The 21,518-nt window shown below is 40.5% G+C and overlaps 1 protein-coding gene across 2 annotated transcripts in view; it reads left to right on the plus strand.

Annotated features, from left to right (window-relative positions):
- The window catches only part of bcar1 (BCAR1 scaffold protein, Cas family member), a 243,579-nt gene that overhangs the window by 140,289 nt on the left and 81,772 nt on the right, over positions 1–21,518 (plus strand). For both annotated transcript variants that reach the window (XM_041191428.1, XM_041191427.1), the window contains exon 2: positions 11,062–11,817. In XM_041191428.1, the coding sequence (XP_041047362.1) occupies positions 11,062–11,817 (756 nt within the window). The remainder of the gene's footprint in view (positions 1–11,061; positions 11,818–21,518) is intronic.

The raw sequence follows: 21,518 nt of genomic DNA on the forward strand, positions 1-21,518 counted from the left end.
GTCAGTAAAACCACCGATTTACATTGGGTTGTCCACTGGCAAGGTCTATACTTGGGAGCTGATTGCGCAAACACTCCAATAATACCAGCATTAAAGTAGTCACATTTGCTTCTCAAGTCAACACAGTGTACTGTGAGTGAAGGTACAACTGTCACAAAGTTATCCAGAGGCAGTTGCCAGCTCTAGTTTTGAAATTGTCAAATCCTTCCCTATTTCTGTAGTTTGTGTTTTGAGAGACTATGCACCAACTCCCCATGTCCGCCTGGTTAATAAAGACTTCTTTTAGAACCCCTCATTTTGCTATTGGCATAGGGAAACTGATTTAGTGATGTAAATGCGGGGATCAAGCCAGATATTCGTCTCCTGCAACCTGAACTGTAGAAGTATCAAAGTTAAAAGCACCTGGAGTTCAGCAGCACCTAATGTTTTAGGTCTTCAACTGCTTGTGAGATTTTTTGGAAATGGAGAGGTCAAAACCAGACAAGCGTCATCTTGTACAGAGCCTGTTAGCTATGGTTCAGGATGACTCCAAGCCAGAAAAAAAACTTGTTTGGTTTTGCTCTAAAATCCTGTCTGTTACTTTGTGTACAGGAATATGCTATAACTCAACAGGCTGACTCATTTTGAAGGAGTCAGCACTCATATTATGATGCACATACTTGTCAACATTTATTATTTGAAAGTCAGGATGAAAGGATAAGAAAGTGAGGAAGAAAACTTTTATAGTGGGGGTTAATCCTGATGGAAGTCAGGAATTTGTTTTAATCTTTTTTTCAAAGAAGAATGCAGCACCAGAGTCTGCTTTAGCAATCCAGCGCAGAATGACTAAGTAAATATGTCAGCACATTGAGTTAGTGGCTTTTGGTTTACTTTCTGAGATTGTGATTGTTTGTTTGGGATCATTTTATTTTTACAGATAGAGCAAGCTTGCAGAATCCATATCCATTCTGCTCCCTGTAGGGCAGAATGCAGAGGTTTTGGACTGCTTGACCATTTGTTAGTTGTCTATCATTTCTAATGTTTTCACCATAAATCATGAATTCGGGGCTTACTTGATGAAAGGAATGCAGTTGCTGGTGTAAGTGATCAGAGTTACAGTTCTACTCTGCTCGTGTTTCATATTAAGCAACTCTCACCTCCTCAATATTGGTTTTAGGCCAACTTTGAATCAATGGCATTTGCATCTGACTGGTGTAAATAGGTTAATACAATTCTTCTAGCATTTCCTGCTGGAAGGAAAAGCTCAGTGGATACGTCATTGTGACCATTCAACTCTATCCTGTGCACAGCTTCAATCTGGAGAGGGCACAGTGGAAGTGCAGGAAAGCATGTTTACTTCAGACAATTTGGAACACGTTCTGAACTTAAGTTCTCAGTCCTATACTCTAGTTTTCTCCTCTCAAGTCCTCCCAACTGGAAACCAGTGAATCACATTGGAGTACAACCTCTGACTTTGTCCCGTTCACTGCTTCTGTTATCATACTATTTCTCCAGTGCCCGGCTTTAGATGAAGTGTCCTTTCTTCTAGCTAAATGCTCCGAAGATCAAAACTGTCCTTTTCAATCCACAGCATAACCTCTGTAGCTTCACCATTGGTTCCAGTCCCCTCAGCAGTTGCTGTCTCAGGCTGAACCAGACTACTGCTTTTGTGTCCTGCTCAACTCTGAACTGAGTGTCCACCCCTATATAATCTCCACAAAAACCATCTGCTTCCATCTTTGTAACATTGGCCACCTCTGCCCCCTACTTCAGCTCATCTTTTGCTGAAATCCTCATCCATATTTCCACTGCTGTTTCTTATTCCCACAGGATCCCAGCCACCATTCTTCATGTGTGAGTCGGGCAGCAAGGGTTGGGAGACTGTTTGACTGCAGGGGTACCACACCTTCACCTGATCCCAGCCTCCACACACTGTTACTGGGCAAACGATCAGTAGCAGGAAGCTTGGCTAGGTTCGCTGTCTCCTCTGTTCGTCTGCCCAGTGATGCAAAGTTGATTGTGCCATCCTTACTGTTGGCACGACCGTGCTCAGCTTAACATCGTAGAGCACCAAAGGGTGAAACTTGATATCTTCCTGCTTGGTATTTGGTACACCACACGTTACTTTTACCCACTTGGGCATCAGTAGAGCTGACAAAGAATCTGTTCTTTCTTAACTGTATGAAGGTTAGGGCCAGCAGCTGACAATATTGTTGAATGCTGCTTCATCCAATGAAAACTGTGGAACTGGAAAGAGTTAAACGATTTATGTCTGAGAGAGAGAAAATGTGTGTATTCTTTCTGTGTAAATCCTTCAGGGGTGTCAGTGAGCCAACAAGAATATGATCTCATTTCATCAGTGGCTCCTGCTGACACTTATGGCAAAGCTGAACAGAAGTTTGAGAAAGTGAGCTGGGACAGACTATACAATTACAGTGTTCAGACATTCCAATCAGATGAATGAAAAAAAAGAGAAGAAATTGTTATGGTAGGGTAAACACTGCTAGTATTACAATAACAATCAGAAGAAACATACTGTAGGGTAAGCAAGCTATTAATAGTGCAATAATTCAATAATAATGAGGTGTCTCCCATAACAGTGCCACTGACTGTGTTCACCTGCTGATTTTACTGCTGGTTTCAGGCTGGCTGGATAGTATTAATGTTAGGTGACATGAGGGCAGTGTGTGGTTAAACAAAGCTGGAGTGAGTCCATTGCACATGAATTAGCTGATGCTCCGTTCTACAGATCAGTCAAGAGGGGGCCAAACACTTATTCAGAGAATGTGCCAACCTCCCTTATTTAAAAAAAACCCTGTCAGATTGATGCTATTTAACTGCCCTGCCCTCTCGCCCTCAACAATACTCTAACTCTGTTGCTGGTTGGGGGATATCTGCTTTCATACTTCATTTTGTGGAGTGCTAAGTTGGTCTCAGTCATGCCAGCAGTAAGAATGGCAGGAGGGGGAGAATAGACAGAAAACCCAGCTGAGCTTCCAGCAACTGATTGGCAGCCTGGAGGTTAGGGGAGGCTAGGCTCAGGAAAGGTTGTGATGCCTTCACAGCCACATAGCCTACTGATGCTGACTGTCAAACTCACACATGAACTTAAAGGACGGACACTGGGAATCCGTGGAAAGGAGAAGATGCTGCAATAGTTTGGATGAATGTTTCATTGGATGAGCTCATTAAGGGCAGTTTAAGGCCTCTTTTTTAAAAAAAGGATGGTTCGGTCGAACCTGTATTTCCCTAACCCACTTCTGTCATATTATTGCTGTGTGGGGGTGTTTGAACATGTCTGGGAATCAGTGGGAGTAGAAAGAAGGCTTTTCTTTTTGTGAGCACTTCTAATATACCAAATGAAATAGAATGAGTAGACTTTTACACCCTCATCCCCCCACCCTGCGGGAGTAGGCCAGCAGGTGAAGGGAATGGGTCATAAAATCGGGTGGAATAATGGTGGTGCCCTGCCCGGTGCCTGCCCACTGCTCCACTGGGGGTGAGGCAGGTTGCAAGCCTGCCCTTGGGACAATTAAGGCCCTTATTTGGCCAATTAATGATGGCCTGATTTTCAGTTAGGATTTGCGGGGAAGGCGGTGTCAAACCCACTGTTTTGGCATCCTGTGCCCAACGGAGTCCCTTCTCCTAAGGTATTCCCCCACCCACGAAGTTCACCACCACCCCGACCAGGCCTGCCAAATTGATCCTAGGGAAACCCCCACTCACCCTTGAGTTTGGCTCACGGCTTCTCGCCATTGGGGACTGCCTGCAGTGCCAAAAGTGGCCACCGTCCCTGGGATTTCCTCCAAGCCAACTAACAGGCCAACAGCCAATAAATCAGCTCAGGCAACTTGGCCAAGCAGGGGTGGGCTTGCCTACTTCTTAGCTGGGGACGGGGGGTGCAGGACCACTGTCTTCCTGTAAAATCCAGCCCAGTGTTCTTTATCTAATGTTTCCCCTCTTCTGCGTGTGAGCCTAGAAGTTGTGTGTCTGCTGACAACTCTTCCATGGGGATTGAACTCCTGAGTCCAGTTATTTCTTCCCCTAACATCACGAGCACACAAGGGTAGATTTTCCTCTTCCCTGTGCTTGAGTCATCGGTACATCCCCGGCATAGGGAAGAACATCATCAGATCAGGTCTGTTGCATTCAGTCTCTGCCGAGGATTTCATGGGGCCTCTGTAGCCTGAGGGAATTCCCTTCACCTGCAGTTTATACAGGCTCACTGTACCTACTGGGATGAGGTGAGAGGGGCAGTCCCAGCTTGCTCTCTATTCTGATTTGCTCCCTGGTGTTTAGGTGATTATGGATTGAGTCTGTGCCTGGAGTGACTGTGGGCTATGCAGTTGGAGGAAAGAATGCACAGGCCCAGCAGGAAAGCTACTCCTGCACCGTCCAGCAGGGATGAATGATCCAAGACAAGACATGGCACGATTTGAAGAAGATTAAGGGAATTCTCGTGGTGTCCTGACCAACGTTTTATCCCTCAATCAACATCACCAGAACCAAATACCTAACCACTTACTTCATGCTGCATTTCCAAACATCCAACAGAAACATCCAAAGGTGGTAAACTTAGTATCTCTGCTGTCCTCTCACAAAGGATCAGCTAACTCAGTGCAGGCCAGTGATCAAACTGATGGCCTTCCTTACTGTATAGCTCAGTACTAGACCAGATGCTGTCCTTAGCCACCAAGCCGTCAAAGAATAGAGTCCCTTCAAATTTACATTTTTATCTTGTGATATACAAAATGTAGGATGTGCCCTTCCCACCAAACCCCCCCTCACAACCCCAGGGTTTGGGGAAAGCCAAAGCTGCAGATCTTTACTGTGCTGTTATCATGGCAGCTAACTGGATGGTATAGGCCATCTCTGACAAATCCAGGCCAGCCCCAGAGTGAAAACCTTCCTGGAAAAGCATAGCACAATCCCTCTTACCATCCTCATGGTATGCAGATCATGTGAAAAATCATCAAGCATCATTGCATGAGCAATGCCTGCGATGGCATTAGGTCCAAATCTAATAACTGCAGTAAAATTCTCTGTGTGTGTTTACAAAGTGTATACGGACTCACCATAGTAACTAAACTTTTGAAGGCTGAATGTTTCCGAAATGTCACCTGCTTTAAATATGGTTTACCTGATGCTGTATCTTGCAAAACATAAATTATTAGTGAACCTGATGAGAAAGTCAAGGAAAGAAAGAAACAAAAACACTTCCGTTTATATAGCATCTTTTGACATTCTTAGGATGTTCCAATGCATGTTACAGCCAATGAAATACTCACCCTTATGGTGTAGAGAAATGCAGCAACTAATTTGTGTAAGCTAGGTCCTATAAATATTAATGAAGTAAGTGGCCAGATATTTGGCTCTGGTGATGTTGGTTGAGGGATAAAATGTTGGTCAGGACAGCACGAGAATTCCCTTAATCTTCTTCAACTTGTGCCAAATCTTGTCTTGGATCATGGGTATCATGCAAAAGCTTGAGTTATATTGATGAAACTCTACAGTTATGCAAGGTTTTTTAATGTGTGATAAACCCATACCTCAAATCTTTAAAAGTGACTGAATTCTGATGGTCTTTTACATTTGTTAAAGAATGCCTTGAATATTAACATTGTCACATCCAGACTTGGTTATACAATCACACGGGGTAAGGATTTTAGCAGCAAACGGACTGAGATAGGGTTAGAAATGGGTGATGTTACATAGGTGGAAGTGGGTAGAGGAAGACATGCTGTTGGAAGCTTATCTGTAGAATTGTCTTGATTTAAAAGAAAAGAAACGTTTTCTCACTAATTAGAAAACAGACTGAATTTAGAATGTGGCAAAGTGCATATTGGAGAAAGTTGCTGCAGTTTGAATTTGTATTCCCAGTTTTAAAACCTGTGTCAGTAATTGTGCATTAGGTTGCCGGATGCTTGAAGCTGCAATACCCATGAGTCATGCAACAGGCACTTCCTGCTTCTGGGAAGGTTAACAGTCACATACTGCCAAATTCAGCAGGAGTGGCAATGGGAGTTTTTTAGGTCAATGGTTTACTCAGTCTCTCCACTACCCATGTGGGTGGACCGAGTAGCAGATAATTATGGTAGGAAGTTATTGTTTAGGACAAAACCAGACTTGAACCCTGTATCGAAGAACACCCATTCCAGGTGAATGAAAAACTGCTGTGTGAAAGATCGGATTGGAAAATGAGGATAAATTTCAGAGATGGAGTAGTTTTGAAGTCCTAGACCTGTACAGGTCTTACTACTGCCATGCCTTCACCAGTTAAGCATTTCTTTTATGGAATGCAGACAGCTTAGGGAGCACATCAATCAGTGTGTTTATTTTCCAATTTTTCTCTCTGGTCCAAAAGATATTGACTCATGATGACTTATAGTTCCACATGCATCTGCAGCACTTCATTACTTTTCCCAATATGTGTGATCAACAAGTAATTTTCCCATGTGAAGAATTGCAGCTGAATTTACAATCCTGTCCTCATGTGAGGTCCACTTGTTCTCGTAGAGGGCACTGGATTTAGATGAGAATTGAGATTCTTGATTTTATTCTTCCCTGCTGAACCCAGGGGACAATTAGGTCAATGGTAATGCTTTCATTGCAGATCAATTTGAGATCAGCTTCACCTTCCTAATCTGTATGGCTTGATATAAAATCTTGCACATTGAGACATCATTATTAACTTGGTTCAGTTGTTAGCGCTCTTACTGCTGGAGCAAATGGATGTGAATTTGAGTCCGTTTACCATATTACCATAATCTGGGACAATGCTGCTGTTGAAAGAAAGGAAAAGAGAGCAAAAACTCCGATTTATACAGTGCCTTTCATAACTTCCGGACACCTCAAATACCTGCATCCTTAGCAACAACAACAGTAACTTACAGTAATGTAGCACCTTTTAATGTAGAAAAATATCACACAACATTACGCTTCAAAAGTAATTCTTTGTACGAAACATTTTGAGAAGTTTTTATTCGTGAGGAGCATGATGTAAGTGTAAGCATTACCACAGAGTTTTCTGTAGTGCCCTTTTTATTCGATGAGGGCAGTCCTTTATTTCCTGTTAAACTAGGCCTGAGGAGAAGAAAAGCCTCTTATTACTGTGGCACCAGACCCTACATAGACAGTGACCTATATTACCAGCAGATGCACCTCTGCTGCTCTCAGAATATCCACAGGAAGAGATATCAAAAAACACTGCTTGGTTTTTGTCAGACCATGCACCACAGCATAGAAGGAATAACTAATATTTGAGGTGAGTTAAATGGTAATAATTCACTCTTGGTTTTTACTCCCATTGATAAACTGCTCCCATTTTGTCCTCTTGGTTTATAACATTCAGAACCTTAGGTTTGAATGACTGCTCAGTGTCAACATTTCATTGTCTAACAGTTATTGTTTTAAGTGAAAACTTTTCTTATTGGTGCAAGACACTTTTTACTGAAAAACTAATTCATACAACAGGGGATTTTTGTGGCAGGGCCAGAGATTTAGAAATTGATACTGTTTTAAACTACTGATAGATCTGCGATAAAACTACACATTTCCCTACCAGGTACAGTAACATTATCAAGTTGAACTCGTCGTTATTTTAGTACCATGCATGTTAACTGTTTGAAATTCATTAATCTTCTAATTTAAGCAAGAAATGCTCAATGCTTATGTTTCACAGATGGAAGAATTTGATGGGACTAAGGTAATGCTTTTGTTGCAATATTGCATAGCACAATTTCTCCCACCTCCAGTGGGAACTAATTTATACGCAAGTATGACTTGCAAACTCACCTTCCCTGGCTTCATAACCCACTTGACCCGTTAAAGCTGTTATATGGTAAATAACTTGTGAATATTCAATCTTAACATTTCTTCTACTAATAATCAGACAACACAACTGTTATAAATAGAATGCATATGTTATGTCATGCAGTTCCCAGTGGTTTGAAGTAATCACACTTGTAAACTCAAATGCTGGAACTTCGTCGAATGTATTTTGCAGATCACATTATGACTGATATCTTGTTAGCTTGATACAGACTGTAGTGAGTAATGCGGCACTCTGGATACTTATGTAGAGATACACATGAACATATAGTTCCTAAATCATATTGCAATAATATAACAATATAACAGCATAAGGGCTGATTTTGCCTTTGGGGCCTCAGGAGGCGAGCTGAATCAGAACGTTGCCGTTTCCTAGCCAGGGCTGTGCAGGGTCTGGGTGCCCTCCCAGTGCAGGCCTTCCATGTTACCTAGGCACAGTAAGGAGGAAAATCTGCCCTACCATGTATTTTGACCTTCGCCTGTGAGGTGCACCTACATAGCTTATTTGCATGAACAACTCTGATATCACAAAGCAATTATAGAGTATCCCTGATCATCAGTGATGAATAGTTCCTACATTGCATTTGAAAGTCTCATTGATTTAACAGAACATTCTGTGTTTTTTATACTTATGAAAATATGTTCAAATAAATGATGAAAAAAATAGGTCCTGGGGAGTATGGCCTTCGGCAGAAGTTCCAAGTTCTTATCACTGGGTCCGTTTATTCCAAAGTGCAAATTTCCTCAAATTTAAAATATGTATAGAATGTTGAAAAATGTGAAACTGTCAAGTTTAGCAGGAAGCATATTATCTAAATGGTGAGAGATTGCAGAGGGATCTGGGTGTCCTGGTGCATGAATCACAAAAGGCTAATATGCAGGTGCAGCAAGTAATTAGGAAAGCTAATAGAATGTTATCGTTTATTGCGAAGGGAATTGAATACAAGAGTAGAGAGGTTATGCTTCAGTTGTACAGAGCACTAGTGAGACCACATTTGGAGTACTGTGTACAGTATTGGTCACCTTATTTAAGGAAGGATGTAAATGCATTGAAAGCAGTTCAGAGATGCTTTACCAGACTGATACCTGGAATGGGTGGGTTGTCTCATGAGGAAAGGTTGGACAGGCTAGGCTTGTATCCGCTGGAGTTTAGAAGAGCAAGTGGTGACTTGATTGAAACATATAAGATCCTGAGACGTCTTGACAGGGTGGATGTGGAGAGGATGTTTCCTCTGGTGGGAGAATCTAGAACTAGGAGTCACTGTTTAAAAATAAGGGGTTGCCCATTTAAAACCGAGATGAGGCAAATTTTTTTCACTCAGAGGGTTGTGAGTTTTTGGAACTTTCATCCTGAAAAGGTGGTAGAAACAAAGTCTTTGAATATTTTTAAGGCAGAGGCGAATAGATCCTTAAAGACAAGGTGGTGATAGGTTACTGGGGTTAGGTAGGATGCAGATTTCAGGATATTATCAGATCAGCCATGATCTTATTGAATGGTGGAGCAGGCTCGAGGGGCTGAATGAGGGGCAACTCCTGATTCTTGTTCATATGTTTGTATGTTCATATGTTAGAAGTGTTCAGGCTTGTGAAAATTCGATTTATCATCAACCTTTAGGATGAAAGGGCTGATTTTGAAGGAAGAACATTTAGACTTCTAGCCTTCCTGTCAATCACTATACACTGAATTGGAAGATAGATGGTCAATAAACGAAAAAGTGTTGTGACAAAACTGAGATTGATTAGTATTCTAAGGAAACCTTGTTGTATTAATAGATAAGGGAAATTAGGAAAGTTAGGAGATAAAAGTAATAAATCACAGTGAAATCTGCTGTGTGCCGTATTTCAAGAATTTTATCATTAGACATTGACAGCTGGCTTACTCTGAAGGCAGAAGGTGAATGTTTGGTACAGGAAGCAACATGATAATACTTGGATACTCCTTGTGTTAGATTTGTTTTTCTCCCCAGGCAAATGTGTCCTCCCAGATCAGGCCGGCCAGACGTACAAGAGTCTCTCCAAAGTGGTCATGGCTGGTGTCCCAAAACCATACCACTGATAGTAAGCCAAGATGTCTAGTCCCCAATGCCCTCTCTCTGGAATAGAGCACCTTAGGATTGTGTAGCACTATTTTACATAAATAAGCATTGAGCAAAAGGATTTGCTTTGCCACACATTCGTCTACCTTAACTCTCCAGTGTTTAATTTGAAGAACCAAATGTTTTTACTCTTCTGCCACCCTAGGATATAGTTCAAATATTTAAACCTTTTTGTCCCTCCTGGTGTTTAAAATAAGTACTTCTCACCAATTTCCATTTATGCCCCTTGATCCTACTTTCCAAATTCATTGAAATAATCACTAAGTGCCTTGAGGCATTTTTTTCATACTATAGAGACACTAGAATAACAACTTTTATTTATATAGTAATCTATTTCATGCTTTTTAATATTTTTAACTCCCCTTTACCATATCCTTTCGAAACAAGAGTTTGAGCTTTTACACTTGGGATTAGTCTTGTTGCCCAGCTCTGTATCCTTTCCAATGCATGTAGATATTTTTTGTGACATGGTGTCCCAGATTGAACACAATAGCATAATGTAGTCTGAGAACTTGTAAAGCTTCAGGACAGCCTCTGCTCCAGCGTTTATGGTTGCTTATTGTTTAATTGTTTACCAAGATGTTCTGGATACTGAGGTGTGACTTATCTTATTGTTACTCCTGAGAGTGAAATATCCTACCTACTGTTGCTCCCAAGTCCTTTACGTAAGTTTCCCTGAGATAATTTAGCCCCATTCATTGAGTACTTGTGACCTACGTTTTTTTTGGATAAATTAGCTAAGCATTTGGGGAACTCTAAATGGAACAGGTTAAATGTTGATGTGTAACACATCTGTAAGTGGAATTTACCATACTTTTAAAGAATGTTTCACCCATTTGCAATTTGCAGTGAAGTGATAAATGTGATTATAAGCTCATGATTTCTCAACAGATATTAAGAGAAAAAAATCATCCACGACTCTTAGTGCATTATAAGTTAATGAACTAACACATTGAGCCAAGTATTTTATAAACTTATTCATGCATGTACTTGATTTGAAATCTGGTCTAGAAAAATCTTTTGCTGCATAAAAACATTTTGAGCAAAATAACTCCTGGCAATATGTAGTTCAGACATACTGTATTTAAGTGCATTCTTTATGTACAGATTTAGAAATGTGAGACACACCTAAAATGTTTTTTTAAATTTGTTTCAGAATGTACTGGCAAAAGCCTTATACGATAATGTGGCTGAATCACCAGATGAACTCACATTTCGCAAAGGGGATATCATGACGGTTTTGGAACGTAACACAGGAGGTTTAGATGGATGGTGGCTCTGCTCGCTACATGGGCGACAAGGTATCGTACCTGGCAACCGCCTAAAGATCCTAGTGGGAATGTATGAGAAAAAACAGTCAAATTCCAGCCAAATGCAACAGACCCCACAATCACCACAGCCTTACCAGCAACAGAATGTATACCAAATGCCATCCCAGTCTTCACAGTATACATCTATGCACCCTGCTTACCAGGGAGACAATGTCTATATGATGCCCTCATCAAACAAAGTACAGCAGAATTTGTATCAGGTCCCTCCACTACAGAACCAGTCAAACAAATACCCAGTTACTCCAACAAAATTGCAGCAGCAGACATTGTATCAGAAGACTACATCTCAATGCCAGTTGACCCAGTCCATGAATCCAACCCAGGAGATTTACCAGGTGCCTCCATCTATGAACCAATCCCAGGACATCTACCAGGTACCATCGAAGAGTCCACCTCAGGATATCTATCAGGTACCCCCATCTTTGGGTTCTGGACAAGATATCTACCAAATACCTCCATCCGCAAATCCAGCCCAGGACATCTACCAAGTACCTCCATCCATGAATCCATCACAAGATGTCTACCAGGTACCTCCTTCCCTGGAAAAGAGGAACTGGGAAGGAACAAAACCAGTGGGAAAGGTAAGTGAATTACATGAAATGATGCAACCCGTAGGACACATCTTAAGAAAAAATAGATCTACAGTTTGTCTGCCATTAATATTTGTGGAAAATAGGAAGAGAATTCCCATTCATCAGTCATTGTCATCCTTTTGGAGAGGATAAGAAACTGAGATGTAGTAACACTCAATGGTTTATCAATGATTATCAATCACAATGACACTGTGCAAGGTGGCAGCTGATGGTAAAATCACCATAGTTAAAATAGTACAAACAAAAATGTGGATACTTGGGATGAGAAATCAGATTGCTTGAACTTTATAAGTTTAAGATGGTTGACCCAGTCTTTCTTTACCTGGTATCCTGTGCTATATGGCCAGGTTGGGGATTAACAGGAACGCCAAGCTGGGGCTCCGTTGATCCATCTCGTGGCCTGATCATTGCAGGCATTACTTGTCCTTTGTCAAAATAAAATTCAGTTATAATATCCTAATATTAGAGCTTCCTTTCATAAGCAATGCATATACCAAAGGGAATGAAAGCTGCCAACTGTCTCCTAGAGGAGAATCCATTAAAATGGAAGAACTTTAGTATTACTGAAGAAAAATGGATATTGTGAAAGATTTTTGTCTTGCATTCATCAGGACAATTTGCAAGAATACCAAATGTAAAGGAAGCAGCAATTTATACTTCATGAGAAGAGGGTGCTGATTCAGGGTCCACTTGCCCACTGATCAGCACTCTCTTCTCATGAAGTAGGAATTGTCGCTCCCTTTACATTTGGTATTCTTGTGAATTGTCCTGATGAGTGCAAGATGAAAAATTTCGACAACATGTTTTTTTGCAGCAATACTCAAGCTCTGTACTACCATGCAGCTAAAAGAAACTTTACTTTAAACATGCAACTTGGTAATACCACCTTCAAACAATGTACAGGCAGAATCAGTAGATAAACCAATAAGTAGTTATTTATTTTGATCAGTCCATTTTATTGGGTTCCTCACATCAAATTTATCACCTTGAACTGCAGTAACAGAGGGAGGGGGAAAATCTAGACCATTCAACCAAGCATAAAAAGAGTAATCTTTAAAGGAGTTCATAAAATAATCTCTTTAATTTTGGAACGTTAAAGAGTGCCCCAACCATAACTAGTAAAGCATTTAAAACAACAATGTGTAATAAAAAATATAATTAAGGTTCTTCAGTTTATTTTTTTTTTACATCAATTAATTCACCTATAAAAGTGTCATTCCGGCACTTAGTGAAGTAAAATACTGTAAAAGAAAGTTAAGGTATTTATTAATTTGAATTTAACCTGTCTAAAGGGAATGTGGTCAGTTCTGGTCAGATTCCATTGAATACATTGTGGCATAAAATTGGGTGGGGTTAAAATGAGCATCCAACCTGAATTCCCCACCCGGGCAGATTAGCCTTAAGTGCCCCTCTTGGTTTTAATAGCTTTGGTTCATACCATGTGCAGTGTGCAGTCTGGCCATTTAATCATGACAGGGTTCCATAGCTTTTGAGAAGATGCAGAAACAATTGAAAATAATTCCTGTATCAGGAATTAAAGAACAGAAGAAAATGTTTCCTTTTTTTTGGAAAAAGGATGATGTTTTGAGGTGATCTAGTTGGAATTTTTATGTTAATGAAAGGAATGGATAAATTCATCCAAATTTTCTGGCGAAGATGAGATGGTCAAATGCCACATGTTAAAAAGTGGAAAGTTAGGTGTATGCCGTATAGCTTGATTCAACTGGTAGCACTCTTGCCTTTAAGGGAGAAAGTTGTATATTAACAACCCTCTTTGATTAAGAGTGAGGAAATGCTGTCCTTGAATTACAGCAAGGAAATCTCAGTGTCCTGGCAAACATTCCTCACTCATCACTAAAAGTACCTCATTGCTGTTTGTGGGATTGTGCTGTGCGCAAAATGGTTGTCACATTTGCTTCAATAATAGTTAGCGCTTACTTTGTTTGTGAAATGCTTTTTGACACTTCTGCGAGACAATGCCAAGCATTTATATTTTTTTATATATATATATATATATATATATATACGTGTTTCTTTTAGCAAAGTGCCCTTTATGGCCTTAGGATGTCCCAAAGTGCTTCACGGCCAATCATGTACCTTTGAAGTGTAGTCACTGTTATAATGTAGGAAACACATTAGGCAAATGTTGGTCAGGACACTGGAAGGGCTTCTCTGCTCTTTGAATAGTGCCATGGGCTCTTTTACATATGCCCAAGAAGGCAGAACGGCCCTCGGTATAACATCACATGTGAAAGGTGGTACCTTGGGAGTGCAGCATTCCCTTTGTAATGAGTGTCTACCTAGATTATGTGCTCATGTGTCAGGAATGGGCTCAAACCCACGACCTATAGACTCAGACAAGTGTGCTATCACTGAAACAAAACTGACACTTTTATGAAGGGAAGTCAAGACAGCTTCAGTTGCAAAATAAGTTATTATGAAAGGCCTGAAGTGGGCAGCATAAATGAGTTCAAGAGACAATTGGAGAAGGGATTGCAAAATACAGGACTTGTTTGAACCTAATGGTCTTTTCCTGTTCTTAAAATGTTTTTGCATTGTTAAGTTCTTATGAGTCTCCCTGGCATCGTTTGAGGAGGAGATAAGAGCTGGGAGGACTTCCTGAGTCAGTCAGTGTGCGGGAGATGAGTTAATACACTTGGTTGCACTGACAGGGCTGTTGAAGCACTCCTGGGTTAATGACTTTTATCGAAGTCATTCATTATGAATTGAAGTGAATTCAGCTCCCCACTCATGATTGGGCTCCAGTAACTCTAAACCAGCCAGCCACCCTCGATGACCTTATCAGCACATAACGTTCAGAAATCAAACCAGAAATAGAAATTTAAATGAAAGGATGTTGAGATTAATCATAATGCCTCTTAAATGTTTGAATTGTAAAGAGGTCCCTGATGATAATATTCCATCTTTGTGTGTAAGCTGATCTTGCAATTCCCATTGATAAATCTGATGTTGTCTGCACACTCAGGTACAAGTTTTTAGGTATTGTGGTATTGTGCAGCAAGGTCATAGATGTAAAAGCACACTACTGTTTGGGGAAAGGCTTCAGAATTGGTGTAAAGTCAGCTATGACTCGTTTACTTGCAGATAGAGGTAATGGCAAGAAAATGCCAAGTGAAACTTCGTCAAAGCGAGCAGATATCTGCCTTAGGTTGCAGCTCATCTTTATATTTTAAACAAATTCAAAAGTGTCTTTTAAGTCTGCCCTAATTTTCACATAAGAGGAAAGTGCTGGGAAGGAGAACATGAAACCTAGCCAGAACCAGAAAGGTCACAGTCAGTAACCAGCTGATGAACTGGCACTTGGCCTTAATGGGAAATAATTGGTAATGTGGTTCATTTAATGATGTGTCACAAACAAATGGGGAAATACAATGGTAATAAGCTACTCGTTACTTTTTAAGGTCAGGGTAGGTCAGACTATTTCTACATTTGTTCCTGTGTTTAATGTAACTGGAAAAAGTTGTGTTTAAAATACTTAACTGTATATTCAAATTGTTACCAATAAACATTTACTCGTACAAGGAAATTTAATAGGTGCTCAAAATTACGAGGGCTTTTGATAGACGATGACAGGAAGATCGGTAGCCAGAGGATACAGATTTAAGATAAGTTGTAAAAGAACGAAGCTGGGATGGGGGGAGGGAAGGTAAGATGAGAAACATTTAAATACAGTGAGTTACAATGATCTGGAATGCCCTACCTGTAAGGGGGTTGGAAGTACCTTCTGAAAGGGAATTGGATTTATACTTGAACATGAAACATTTGCAAAGAGCAAGCTAGTGGGACTAATTGGAAAGCTGTAAAGAGCTGGCATAGGCAATATGGGCCAAATGGCCGCCTCCTGTGCCATGTGATTGTAGAGCTGGCCAACATGTAATCTTTCAAAGGGTTCGTTGTCTAATGACTTCATGTTGGAAGGCCTAAAGGCAGATTCTGTTCCAAACAGATGGGCCTTGTGGGCCACAGGCCTAATTGTGGGTAGAACCATCAATTGAATGCATTTATATGACAGATTCTCATGCTGTGCTATTGAAACAATTTTGAAAACTAACAAAAAACTGGCAATCATCTTAGAGTCTGACACAACCCCAAAAAAACTGACAATATAAAAACAGCCTGGAATTTAGGAATATGACATGTAGTTATACCAAAATTGCAATGGGGCACTGGCTTTTCTCAATTTATGTTGTCGTAATTCCCAACATTACCTCCAGGTTATGGCAAAAATTTTTGGCAATCTGCCTTCATTTCTTGTAGGAAAATACAGGCAATTGCAGTTGTATATCAGTTACTAAACCTGATTGACAATGGTACATATAATTTCGCATTCATATATAGGCTTTTCGCACCCCCTCCCCTCATCAGCTCTGGTCCATCACATCAGTACAGCTGGCACTCTTCTTCTTACCACTGGTTTAACCTGGTACTCTTTTTGTTCTCCCCCACTTCACACTGGCACTGTGTTCCCAGGTTTCCTTCATCCCTCGATAACACTGGCACCGTGTTCTCTGGTTTTCTTCACCCCTTGTTCACACTGGCACTGTGTTCTCTGGTTTCCCCTTCCTTCAGTTATTGTGCATCAGAAATTGTACTCGGTGTGTTGCAGACTTTGGTTTTCTGGGGTAGGAGCAAGGGAATATTGGGAAACTCTACTGATTTTAATCTGCAGATGCAGACAAGCAACACAAAATCTGAAATGTGGGCAGCTGCAATGTATACAGAACAGGGATTTGCTAGAATTTGCAGGGCGAGAGATTACAGTTACATTGATAGATTGGAAAAAATGGTGTGGCTGTCCTTGGACAGAGAAGGCTAAAAGGAAATTTGATAAGAGGTTTTTAAAAGCATCATTGGAAACAGTTTCTTCCTATTTACCAATGGCTGAGAGGCTAATACCAGGAGGGACAGGTTTAAGGTGATCGGGAAAAGGAACAGAGGTGGCAAGAGGGAAAAACCTTTTTAAGCATTGAGTGGTTAGGATTTGGAATGCACTGCTTGATAGGGCGGTTGAAACAATTGAATAGTTGCCTTAAAAAGGGAATCGGATAAATATTGAAGGAAAAGGTTTTGTAAGGATATAAGGAAAGAGCAGGGGGGTAAGACAACCTAGATTGCTCTGGAAAAACGAAAACAAAAAATGCTGGAAAAGCTCAGCAGTCTGACAACATCTGTGGAGAAAGAGAGATAACGTTTCGAGTCCGTATGACTTTCTTCAGATCTGAAGAAGAGTTATACAGACTCGGAACCTTAACTCTGTCTCTCTCTCCAAGATGCTGTCAGACCTGCTGAGTTTTTCCAGCATTTTTTGTTTTCGTTTCAGATTTCCAGCATCCACAGTATTTTGTCTTTATTGCTCTGCAAAAATCCTGGCGCAGATTTGAAGGGCCAAGTGGCCTCTTCTTGTATGTTACTCTCCATGATTCTGCAGGGGATGCTAATATCTCAACGGCTGTGCGCCTTTGTACAAAGCAGTTAAATATTTATTTATATTACATGTTGGGGAAACACAAACAGTCCCTATTGAGCTTTGCTAATTTATTATGTTAAATTGGATCAGGTTTCAGCTGAGCTGAGTTTGAATTTTGGAAAGTTTTGTTCAAATACGGTACACGCGAAAGAAAATTAAAACACAAGTTGAAGCTGGAATATCCCAATTGCAACAGTTTAAAATATGCAGATCCATTGTCACATTTGGCATCTTCATTAGTAATCTTATCATAAGCATTTCTAAGGATGTTGGTATTTTATGCATTTTTTTTGTTATTAGATTTACATTGCCTTGTTTTTACACTGACTTATTACAGAGCTCCCTTCCTTTAACCTTTCAAGAAGGATGTTACCTGATGAGTAGGTTACATTTAAGTATTTAATAACCCAGCTGAATAAAGATTTTGTTTGCCTTCTCAAGTGTTAATCATCTTGATGGAGGTTAGCTTTTGAAGCTGCAGGTTTGGTAATGGTCTGAAAGCTTTTATGATACAGATTTGTATAATGTTAAAATATTTTTTACTATTGTTTACCCGTGCCTCAAGAAGAGGCCTGGCAATAGGCCTCCCTTGCTGTTAATGGTAATGGCAGAATTGAACTGTAGGGGGTTTCCTGAAGGAGCTAATTTATTCTGCACAGTTGTTCCTTCTGCACCTTTTAATCAGTGAAGACATCTGGCAATGCGGTGTTGTGATGAGCAGCATGTTTGAAGTGTTTGCACCCTAAAGATGCACATCACATCTAGTCTGGCTGACAAAACTTTATTGCTCGAGGCAGCTGTACACCAATTTCACAAATCACGCACACGCTTGATTGCAAAAGAGCTGAGGATCCGCTCTGTACACCTTTCAGATCTGTACTGGCATCCTCCTTGTCTTGTTAAGGAGCTATGATTATTTTTTGTTGTAGGGGCATTAACAAAAACAAAGAGGAAAAGCTTGGAACTGGGTATTTTTGCCTTTGAGAAGTGCATTGGTGTATATCATGGAGTCTTCCTCTGGGCATATTGGGGTCGGAAGGTGAGGGGGACGCACAGAGTTGAAGTTCTCATTCCCACTAATTTGCACCTATTTCAAGTTGCTGATGCTGGGAAGTTTTAGGCTTGTTATTTAGGGCTACTCCACTGGTGAGGCAACAACACCAGAACAGCCTCTTCCAAACTTCCAAGTCTATGAAAATTCAAACAGCACAGATGAAAGAATAAATATTTTATTTTCCAGTCCATGAGTCCTTGGAGATCTCTGTGCCCCTCTATTTCCAGCTTCTTGCACATCCCTGATTTTCATTGCTCCACTGTTGCTGCCCGGGGATTGCCTGGTCTTGCATATTGGCCAACAGGCCACTGTTTGGCCATTCCTAACCTAAAAGACCTTAATGTGGTTTTGTTATTTTCTTATGCGGCATAACATGCTTCGGATGTGAATGATGTATTTGCATTACAGAAGAAGCATGAAATCATCTTTGCAAAGGGACAAAGAAAAGATTTTCCAACACCTTCAAGATGTGATAATCATTTTCAAAATTTTAAGTAATATATTACAATAGGTCCTTGCAATTTGTTGACCAAATTCCATAACTGATATAAGGGTTCTTTATGCAGATTCAAGTTGGCACCACGTTCCCTATGTGTGTCTAATATTATCTGGAATAAGTAAATCAGTTAAAGGCTTTTACTGTGCACTAGCATATTCTGGGCTTGTATTGCCATGAATAGAGGAGGTAAGGGATGGTTTAATTGAGTTGTTTAAGTTGTTCAAAGGAATTGACAGGTTAGATAGAGAGAAACCATTTCTTCTCGTTGGAGAGTCTGGAACAAGGGAACGTAACCTTAAAATGGAAGTTAGGTCTGTTCAGGGGTGATGTCAGGAAGTACTTCATGAACTCGCTCCTCAAAAGAGCCGTTCAGATCAGGTCAATTGCAAACTTCAAAAGTGAAATTAATAGCTTTCTGTTAAACAGGGGTATTAAGAATTATGAAACCAAAGGGATAAATGGAGTTTTAAAAAAAATCAGCTGTAATCTAATTGAATGATGAAATAGATTCAAAAGGCTGGATGACCGATCCCTGATCCTGTATGCATTACCATTTCACCAATAACTTTATCCAACCAATACTTGAATTGAGTTATATAGACCAGAAACATCACCGGTTTAATTCCTGGCCTGTGCTGAATTGACTGATCTCAGCTGGAACCTGCAGCAGCGAGACTGCAATAGCCTCACCCCAAGGTTAGGTGGTTGAAAAATCAGTTATGATTCCTGCTTCTGATCACTATCCAATGACCCCCTGCTGTATGTGGTCATTGGATGAGGACAGACTGGGCACAGCTGTGATCCCAGCCTCGGATTCAAAAATCACAGGTGAATAAGGGCCATTTGGATGAGTTGGTCGAAGGCCACTCCCTCTGCACCCCCCCCCCAACATGCCAATGGAATTGTAGCCCAACATGAAGTCAGCATCTGCAGAAGAAAATAAAATTCATAAGAAATAATTTTTAAAAACACACATTATCACTGGAAGCAGAAACACATTGAGCACACCATTGGTCGCAGGATTAGAGGGAAATTACTTAGAATTGCAATGAGCCTACAGCAGAGAAACATGCCATTCAGCACAACAAGTTTACCTTGATGTTTATACGCCAAATGAGTTTCCTTCTTCTATTCATCTCGTCCTATCAGTGTATCCTTCTATTCCTTTCTTCCTCGTAGTTGTCTAGCCTTCCCAAGCCTCCAGTTTTTTAATATATAGTTCCTGAGGGCAGAGTTTAGGATGCCCTCTTTTTCTATTGCTTTTGCAATGTGGATCAATAATGCACAGTTATACTAAAATGGGGGAGAGAAGCATTTGCATTTCATACGGTTCTAACTGACCTCCACATTCCCACAGCTCAAGCGGCTGTGGAAAACTTATTTTCAAAATGCTGCTGGAAACAATGAGGCTGACTAAAAATATTCCTGATTTTCAAATCCTTCTCATATATTTGTCCAAGTGAGGATGATTTCTTGATGATTTTTTAAAATGAAACATTCCTTCCTAATGGACAGTGATTACTGGAAAGCTGACCCGAACTAAAATCACTGCTGACTGAAGGACCACTCTTTAAAATACTCTTTATCCTGTTTAACACAGGGGCTTTCATTAAGGGCACATCTAGATTTGATTTAGGTTATCACATCTCTGGCCTAAACCTTGATGCTCAAAAAGAGATTCTGTGCACCTGAGGAGCCACGGTCACCAGAATGATGCATTTGCTTGTCTTGTCATATCCATATGTTGTAGCTTTATGCCTCACTCAATCCAACGCTTTGCTGCAGTAATAGTAATGGCTCCTAACTAAGATGTACAAACACTTAGACTTCATTCATACAAGCAAGATATTTCTGCCTCCTATCAAGCTGTGCCTATAGAGGATGACTGTGTCATGTAGCCAAGAGCTATGGCTGATTTAGACCTTAAAAAAGGTGCATTTAGTACAGAAATTGAAATGTGACTCATAAATTAACTTGCTAATTACATACGAAAACAGAGCAGGAGTAGGCCATTCAGCCCCTTGAGCCTGCTCTGCCATTTAATAAGATCATGGCTGATCTGATAGTAACCTGAAATCTGCATCCTACCTACCTTCGATAATCTAAGATCCCCTTGCTTACCAAGAATCTATCCACCTTTAAAATATTCAAAGACTCTGCTTCTACCACCTTTCCAGGAAGAGAGTTCCAAAGACTCACGACCTTTTGAATGAAAAAATTTTGCCTCATCTCCTGTTTTAAATGGGAGACCCCTTATTTTTAAACAGTAACCCCTAGATTCTTCCACAAGAGGAAACATCGTCTCCACATCCACCCTCAGGTCGAGACCCCTCAGGCTCTTATATGTTTCAATCAAGGCGCCTCTTACTCTGCTAAACTCCAGCAGATACAAGCCTAGACTGTCCAATCTTTTTTTCATAAAACAACCTGCCCATTCCAGGTATTAATCTGGTAAACCTTCTCTGAACTGCTTTCAATGCACTTACATCATTCCTTAAATAAGGTGACCAATACTGTACACAGTACTCCAAATGTAGTCTCACGAATGCCCTGTGCAACTAATGCATAACCTCCCTACTTTTGTATCTAATTCCCCTTGCAATAAATGATATGATTCTATTAGCTTTCCTAATTACTTGCTGTACCTG

Source organism: Carcharodon carcharias, chromosome 7 (genome assembly GCF_017639515.1).
Source record: "Carcharodon carcharias isolate sCarCar2 chromosome 7, sCarCar2.pri, whole genome shotgun sequence".
Taxonomy (NCBI): domain Eukaryota; kingdom Metazoa; phylum Chordata; class Chondrichthyes; order Lamniformes; family Lamnidae; genus Carcharodon; species Carcharodon carcharias.